This window comes from Scardinius erythrophthalmus (assembly GCF_964197995.2).
Source record: "Scardinius erythrophthalmus genome assembly, chromosome: 22".
In the NCBI taxonomy this organism is placed as follows: Eukaryota; Metazoa; Chordata; class Actinopteri; order Cypriniformes; family Leuciscidae; genus Scardinius; species Scardinius erythrophthalmus.
The window spans coordinates 22,168,818-22,178,358 of NC_138242.1; the positions used below are offsets into that span (position 1 = coordinate 22,168,818).

Here is a 9,541-nt window from a genome sequence, read left to right on the forward strand (position 1 = left end):
TTGTCCGCGATTAAAAAACGTGATATTGCACACCCCTAATGTACGCTAGCCTATATTGTGCAGCAGCAGCATGTCTTACTTGCTCACAGCAGCGTGTCATGTATGTATTGGCAGTAGCAAGTCCTGTACTTACTCTGCAGCAGCAATAACAGCAGCAGTGTAGCAAATCTGTTCCGCCAAGACCAAATATAGGCCTATCAACATTGTCATACCCATTACCATGGGAAACACTCTGAGAAAAAAAAATGACACTCAGAGTTGTCATGAAAAAAAATGGATGCTGCCTTAATTGCATTAAATATTTTTTAATGCGTTATACTGAAAAAAAATATTTGCATGCATTAACGCGTTAATTTTGACAGCATATACAGTATAGTATATTAATTGTGATTAGTTATTTTTTATGTAAATATGCTATATTATATTATATTATATTATATATATATATATATATATATATATATATATATATATATATATATATATATATATATATATATATATATATTAGGGCTGTCAAAAGATTAATCGCGATTAATCGCATCCAAAATAAAAGTTTGTGTTTAAATAATATATGTGTGTGTACTGTGTATAATGAATTTTTTATATATAAATACACACACATGCTTGTATATATTTAAGAAAAATGTGTAATTTATATATAAAAAAATTATATTTATATATAATATAACTTAAATATAAATATATACAGTATATGTATGCAAATATTTCTTAAATATATACATGCATGTGTGTGTATTTATATATACAAAATAATGATACAGAGTACACACACATATATTATGTAAACACAAACTTTTATTTTGGATGCGATTAATCGCGATTAAATCTTTTGACAGCCCTAATATATATATATATATATATATATATATATATATATATATATATATATATATATATATATATATATATATATATATACACACACACACACACTTTCCAGGTAAAAAGGTATTTCAGTAAATAAAGAAAATAGACGTCCCCTCTTTGCTGTTCATACATTAGGCTACATTACGAAAATTAAAAACGTGCGGAGAGCATTTAACAAAACAGTTGCTACGATGTTTTATCAAGCAAAACAGAACGTAAAAACTAAAGGAAATGCTTTACATTCATGTAAACCCTTGTTATTATGGCGTATGAATGCTCATGTATCTTCGCTTCCTCCCTTATCCCTCTGTTCAGTTGCAAACAGTCTCTCCGTGCCAGAATGCCTGCTGCTCAACAGAGCCCGCCCCTGCTTGATAGCGATTGGTTAAAACCAACTGTAGACAAACGCTATCGATTTTGATTGGATGGGTTGTTGTCAGACGCAAACGCCTGAAGACTTGCGTGAAGCTACGCCTCTCCCACATGCATAGCACGATGCGATTCATGTTTGCCTCGCTCAATCAGATATTACGATTGGATGCATGTGATCAAGGGTGCAGAGAAAATGCAATTTGCAATTGGCTCATGTCCCTCAAGGAGGGGTTAATCGAGATAACCCGGAAAAGAAGGAAGAACAGCGCCTCTCAGTTCCGAGTCCGACAGTAGACTGTCAGTCTTATCATGGGTAATTATACTAAATTTATTTGCTCTAGTCAAATCTCACTTAACCAGACATTGTGACAACACATTCTATATCAAGTTGCATTTAGTTTTGTGAAGAACAGGGGCATTGTTTCCTCTCCTGTCAGTCTAATATTAGATTCGTGCGTGTTATCAATGCATAAAACATGCATTAAGTGTGCACGGTCGACAAAACAACCGATACTATACTATTTTAGTGTTATTATGTTGACGTACTTAACCAAGTTGCATCACGTTTATGTTTTAAGCATTTTAAATGGCTTCATAACAACAACAACAACAACTACTACTACTACTACTACCATAATAATAATAATACAGTAACAACATTGCTGTATTTAATTATTTATTATGACAAACAGTGATGTTATAATTAATAGTTACTTTTTTAGATCATTATTTATTAAATCCTCAAACACCACAACATCACAGATCATTTCGTGTTTCTAGTAATTTCCAGTTCATTTATATTTGGGACTGGACCAGATGTGTTGATGTCAGACTAGGGATCTCTACTTTGTAATTACTTTGTGCATTTTCACCAATTTGACAAATTCAGCTCTATTTGCGCACCTGGACATTATCTTGTTGATTTTATGTTTACTTCTTTCTTTTTCAAAAATTAAGGTTTCCGTTTTCAGTTTTCAAGGTAACCTAACAAACCAGTATTGGTTACTTGGCACCACTGTCATGGATAATAATAATAATAATTAATCAGCAACCTTTAAATGATTAAATGATTTAAATTATTTTTTTTTAATAACAATAACTTTAATTAGAGTGTATAATATGAAATTATGGTTCTCATACAAGTTTTGTATGAACAGAAATGCCGTCATGCACAGAATTAGGACAGCTGATTGCTGTGGATTTGATTGAGCTGTAAGTGGCCCATAGCACACTTAACATAATGAATGGAGTTAAAGTCAGACTACCGTATGATCTCAGCCCAGGTCAAAAGGTTGCCTATAGATTTGTGCCAGTGTTGCATTTAAATGGATTAAGTTTTAAAATGCAGACTATATTGTTGGGTTGTTTTGCAGATGTGTTTGCAACTGAGCTTAAGTCTTTCTTCCATTTGTGGGTAAAATGTTTTCCATATTGCTGCTTCCATGTAAACAGGGGAGGCTTTTAATATTACATTACATGACCATGCTAAGCCAAATCTGGATGAGGTGAGAGGAAAAACAATTCTGGTGCATAAACATGATTTTGAGGCAGGGTTTCATGACGTGGTGTCATGGAATAAGGATGGTGTGTTTGCTGTAGCTGCTTCTATGTTTTTTTTTGTTTTTTTTTAAATAGAAGACAAAATGTTTATGCAAATACATCATCTCATAAAGGTGTTGAAAAATTGCAGGACGAATGTATTGAAGCCAAGATCTTTTATGTGGACACAGCAAAGCCTGACTGCCCTCTGTACACCATAATATGCATCTTCACAATTTTCTCATTTATTAACTGTTCTCTTCAGTCGTTCCTGCTGCCTCAGCCTTTAAATGTTTCATGAGTTTTTAAGCGTTTTTTTCTGCCTAACTCTATACTTAAAGCTTTAAATCTTCCACCTTCATGCTCACAAAATCGATTAATTCTTTTAAATAATTTACATTCTGTGCAAACAAGATTTAGCAAAAGCACATCTTTGTGTCAGACGTATAGCTGCTTTAAAAGACATTTCTTAGACGTTAAGTTGTGTTAGATTGTGGCTCTTGCGATTCATTGGTAATTAGAGAAATGGGTCAGTCTGATGAGACATTAGGAACAGTCCTTGAACCCCAAGTGCTTTTGCAGACATTCATATTTTATGATACAGACGTAGAACAATTAGAACAGTCACAGGATGGGTATTTTAGCAGTCCTGTAATCCCATTTCAGGATGACATCACCTTTAAAATTCAGAAACTGACATACCCATCAGTGTTCATAATAAAACGGATACTTCTGGGACGGAGTTAAAAGTTGAATGCTAAACAAGGAGACTGGCTAATTCTTCTGCCAGCTGAAAATAGCACCAGAGCTCTGTAACCTTAATCGCGCAAATGATTATACAAAGGAAGTGTAGGTTTAAGACAGGGGTTTTAACTGAGTGACACCTCATCTGCCACTGGAAATACAAAGTGGCGGCTAGCTTTTTGTAAGTTAAAACGTTAAGTGAAGGATAATAAAACCCCTCTGACATGTGATTTAATTTTTAAAAAGGAACTGAAATATTATACATACAGGGTATGTATGTATATCATCAAATATATGTAAAAGTTTGTGGTCTGTAATATTTTTGTACTTTTACTAAGCGAAATGCATTAAATTGATCGAAAGTGGAAGTAAAAAGACATTTATAATGCTACAAAAGACCTTAGAGAAAAAGTAATGTATCATGGTTTCCACAAAAAATATTTAACAGCACAACGGTTTTCAACATTTTTTCAACATTGTGAGAATATCTGAAATTCGGCTTTGCCATCACATTTTAAAATACATTGAAATAAAAAAAGTTATTTTAAATTGTAGTAACATTTCACAATATTACAGTTTTTACTGAATTTTGATCAAATAAATGCCGACTTTGGTGAGCATAAGAGAGCAAAAAAAATCTTACAGACAGTAATATAATGTAATATAATATTATGTAAAGTAAAAGTGTGTTGCTTTTTGTTAATTCTCTGACTTGCCGCAAAGGCAGACAGAATGCCAAAGCAAGGTCAAGTAACCACAGGCCTCATAAAAATCTTCAGATTCCAAATTGTCCCGTCGCTGCAGGAATCTCATGGCCTACCGCGTTGTAATGCTAAGCCCAAGGTGACTCTGTGACCCAGCTTATCAGTTGCAGAACTGCAGGCCTGAGCCTCCAGTGGGCTGCCTCAGGAGAACATGTTTTATAGCCCGTGCCGGTGTCAGGCATTTGTCATTTAAGGATGCTTGTCAGGACCTTGACTTGGCTGATATAACCTTATATGCGTGTTCTCCATCCATTTTGCAGCTTGAAGATGGGCTCCATTTCCTAGACAATTCAACTTATTTGTTGGAGTATAGGGTTGATTGCGGGTCATAAATAACAAAGTGGTCCTATTGATTATAATATATAACTAATGAGAAAATCAGTTTACTTATTGTGTCCTATTGTTCATTCAGACTGATATTGTTTTAGTTAGGCCACGTTCTCATTGGCTATTTGTCACGGATGTGTTTTTTTCTATCGCACTGAAACGTGTATGAATCACTGCGCTCCATGTAGGCCAGGTCTTCTGATTACAACAGAGGTAAACACAGACATTGATTACGAATTTGGCCGATTACATAAGAAGCATAGATTTTCAGCTCTCCGGTTAAAGCCCTGTACATTCAAATGCTTAATTTTTATAGGCAGTGCACATTGACAAAAGTGTCTAGTTGTTATATATTTGGCAAGTACTGTGAGTCTGAGAGAACATGTCAATAGTAATCCTGATATTGATAGCAGTCCTATAAGAGATGTTACTTGCCCGAGCTAACATCTATGTGATCCTCTAAATCATAATTACATTACTATTGACAGGCCCTTGACAATAGTCACATTACTATTGATAGGTTGCTGTCAATATTATGTTCTCAAATAAAACATATTCATTCATAACTTGTAAACTGTTCAATAAAAGCCTATGACGAGAACATGGAAAAGCAGTATCCCCAGAGTGGCCTGCCGCAATGATTTGTCTCACCTGGGCGAGTGCCGTCGTGCTGTGAAGGTTTTTTTTTTTTCCTTAGCTGAGAAACTGTTGAGCTGGTCTGTAAACCTACAGTAGACACATTTGAAACATAATCAGTGGCCCAAAAGTGGAAGTTTCTTTATTATACAATAAACGTAACTACAGTTTCCAACATCTGTTTAAAGCAGATAATTTTTCAACTGATTCATGAACATCTTGCATCTTTTTTTATTGTCCATTTCAGTTTGATTCCTAAATGGGTGAAGGTTTTAGGCACAGATGAACCTAAAGTATTGAAAAAAAGAGTTGGACATGTTTTCAACAATTTTTATAAGCCAATTTATTGCAGATATTGTCCAAATCCAGTCCTAAGCTAAGAGGTGGTCACCGCAGCCCCTGGCTCTCATTTTTTAACCATTGCGTTTAAAGAGATAAACTCAGCCCGATACAAACGCATTCCATGAAAAATTGCCAAACGTCACAGTTCTTAGATCCCTTATAAAAAGCCGTCAAAGTAAAGTAGTTCCACATAGCGGATGTTTACTGCCTTTCCAAGCCTGTGCTGTTGGGATAATCTCCTGTGATGTGATTTGTCCTCAGACTGAATCTCGAGAGGGAACGGCGTAAGACCTCCTGTGCCTCTGCCCTGCACAGCTAAAAGGGAATTTAGGATGGGTTTTACATGTGAAAAGTGATTTCAACTGAAATGCAAAAATGCATAACCATTTGCTTCTTCTGCTTGTAGCTGGAGCTGGAGGTGACAAGCCTTTCGCCAAGGCCAGCCCAAGCCCTTTATCTCGGGTTTTGAGAATCAGTCAGCTGGATGCTTTTGAACTGGATGGTGCACTGGAACAGCTTGTTTGGTCACAGTTCACCCAATGTTTCCAGCATTTCAAGCCTGGGCTTTTAACTCCTGTGGAACCAGAACTCAAGGCCCTTCTCCAGCTCCTCCTGTGGAGGTTCACAGTCTACTCCAACAGCGCCACCGTGGGCCAGTCACTGCTCAACATCCGGTATAAGAACACTCTGATCCCGGGAGAGAAGTACCGGCCCATGAGCCGACCGCAGAAGTTTTGGTTCGCTCTGCTGACGGTAGGTGAAAAGTGGTTGAGGGAACGCTCCAATAGCTTGTTCCTCAACCACCCTGCAGAGTCCAATGCACGCAAGGCCCGCAAGATACTCACCATCTTGACGGGCCTCACCAAAGTGGCCAGCCTGGTCAACTTCCTGCTTTTCCTCCAAAGAGGAACCTGTCCGACCCTTACCGAAAGGTTGCTGGGAGTGCAGCCCGTCTTCAGTCGACCCCAGGGCCCACGAGACATCAACTTCCAGTTCTTGAACCGGGAGCTATTGTGGCACGGCTTTGCAGAGTTCCTCATCTTCATGCTGCCCCTCGTAAATGTGTGGAAGCTGAAGGCCGGCGTCACCGCTCTGTTCTCCCCTCTGAATGACCTGAGGGGAACGAAGGGTTCGGATGACACTTACTGCACAGAGTGCGCCGTCTGCGGGGAGTGGCCCACAATGCCCCATTCCATCGGCTGCAACCACGTGTTCTGCTACTACTGCCTCAAGAGCCACACAATCGCTGATGTCTGCTTTACCTGCCCCAAATGTGCCACCAAGGCGGGAACTATAGAGCCAGTCAGGATTCACATAGGAACGGAGCTGCATCAGAGTTGAGACTGTTCCTCAAACAGCCTGCTGATTGACTTGAGATACACAGACTGCAGTTTGAGTTTATCACAGAGATTGGTTGATGAAAGCTTATGCTTTTTTTTCCTGAAACGAGAGCATTTGTTGCCATGAATCATGCAGAATTTTGTACAAAGAGACAAACTTAATGATGTAAAATTCTAAAACAACATCATTTCATTTGTGTCTAATTTATTCGGCCTCATTAAAGTTTGATAGAGATTGTGTATCAGAGGTCCACTTTTCTGCATTCTTGGATTGAGCGCCGAGCAAATGAATAAACATCAAAACAAGCCTTTGCTCAACTGCCTGCACGATCCAATTCCCCTCATCCCCTATGAAGAGAGAAATTTGCACAAGATCAAGGAGAGGCCATGATAGCACCAGGGGGTAGTTGACTTGGATGCAGATTGACAGACATCCCATCATAATCTCCATGGCCCTTCTTAATACGCCAGTAAACTGTAACAAACCAGAGTAGGACCGATGCAAGTTTTCGGGCATATTATGCTTTAAGCCTAATAATGACTGCAAAGATGGGTATTTATTCAGCTGTTAACTTTCTCCAGTGAGCCATGCCTCAGGCCAAAACACATCCAAATGGACTCAGACCTGCTGGAAACTCGCACTTTTTTCCCCCAGACCACATTGCCTTAATTGCCCATTGTGAAGGCAATCTGTCACTTCTCTGGGCACGAGGGGTCTTAGTGGTTTGCAAGATTTTGTCTTTTTTTTTTGTAAATCTCTGCTCTCAAGTTTGCTGTGACAAAGAATTGAAAATTGGGACATGGCACACCGGTCTGCCCTCATGTGGGTTCATTGACATTATTATGCGTATAGACGAATACACAGGACCACCAAGAAGTACAGCTCTCACTATAAGCAGAACTATCCAAGTTTACTTGTGCACTGGGTTAGCAATGTTAAAAAATATGTTTAATGTGCAACAGCGAATGTTTATACCCTTTGTTTTGTTTCAGAGGATTAAAGGAATTTGCCGCCACTGTTCTGGAAATGTTCAGTAATGGTTGCCAATTTACAATATACACAACATATGGTTCTGGTGTTTTTCACATAGATCGGGTCCAGAGAACATCTGTCCTTCAAAATACATTTGTATAATGACTTCAAAAGCATCCAAATATAATCTCGTAAAACACTTCATACCAGACATGATAGATTATTGTATTGTATATTGATGAAGTTGCAACAAATGAGATTAGATTGTTGTTAAACTTAATATATTTGCTGTATAGATATTTTTTCCAAGCAATATCATATATATATATATATATATATATATATATATGTTTATATATATATTATTATTTTTTTAGGGCTGTGCAACGATTAATTAAAGCAAATTTTTGCTTTTAACTCGCTGTGAAGATCTGTTTGAAAAACTTTGTAAAATACACTATATTTAAAAAATTTGGGCTGTGCAACGATTAATTGCATCCAAAATAAAAGTTTGTGTACATAATATATGTGTGTGTACTGTGTATAATATATATATATATATATATATTGTATACACGTACATAAAATATATATAATATAAATTATGTATAAATATATATACAGTATATACATGCAAATATTTTTTATACATATGTATTTATATATACAAAATAATTACACACAGTACACATATGTAAACAAACTTTTATTTTGGATGCGATTAATCGTTGCACAGCCCAAATTTTTATATATATAGTGTATTTTACAAAGTTTTGCAAAGAAATGCAAAAAACAACATTAAAAAGTCGGCCCTCATTTTGCCCTTTATCTTCTCCAAATCTCATTTACACTCAGGGTTACACTGTCTCCAATCAGCAATAAAATGCAGGCTTTGACACCATTTACTTTGGCAATTGCCCACTTTTTTTTTTTTTACACACATGTTGGGTGTTACAGTAGACAAGGCCAGTTTCACACTTTGATGAGTGATCCTGCTCATTACAATCAACACATTCTTGATCCTTTGATGTCGGGCATTGAGTTCTCTGATTAACAGGTTTGAATTTAAAGAGCTCCATTTTAGACCGTAATGCTTGTACTTACCCTTTGCTGCTATTCTTTGCCTAATTAAATAGTAGTATATAGCATACCAACAGACATATTCTATTTTATATATGGGTTTAAATACAGCGACTTTTTGGGAGTTTGTTTTTGTGTGTGCTAGTCTGTGAAAGGCAAAAGTCATTAAAACAAATAAAACATCTGAGATAAAATACTTCAAGCAGTTCATTGCCATGTGTTGCTATCCGCTCTAGACTCCTAACTAAATGTTATCACCTAAAGTTCATGGTTAAAAAGCAAATCTAGCACAGCTACCGGACAAACTTGTCAACGGTGGCCAATTATCTGTGTTTCTTCACTGTAGGAAGGGCATTTGCACTCTAAACCGGGAATATGGGGAATCAATGAGACTAAAAAAAAAAAAGATAGATTTCTTGACACCCACTGATTTCTCAACATAAACGGTTCGCTTCGGACCAGCGGAACAAACAGAGATCGGTAGCTCTTACTATAATTGACCCAGTTTCTCGCTACAGTCAAACTTCCAAACA

At 36.9% G+C, this 9,541-nt stretch overlaps 1 protein-coding gene across 1 annotated transcript; it reads left to right on the top strand.

The window, feature by feature from the left end:
• Nucleotides 1-1,329: 1,329 nt before the first annotated feature.
• pex2 (peroxisomal biogenesis factor 2) lies at nucleotides 1,330-8,131 on the top strand. The gene is made up of 2 exons (XM_081352294.1): nucleotides 1,330-1,576; nucleotides 6,022-8,131. The coding sequence occupies exons 1-2, from the start codon at nucleotides 1,573-1,575 to the stop codon at nucleotides 6,954-6,956; spliced, it is 939 nt and encodes a 312-aa protein (XP_081208420.1). The 5' UTR covers nucleotides 1,330-1,572; the 3' UTR covers nucleotides 6,957-8,131.
• Nucleotides 8,132-9,541: the final 1,410 nt, after the last annotated feature.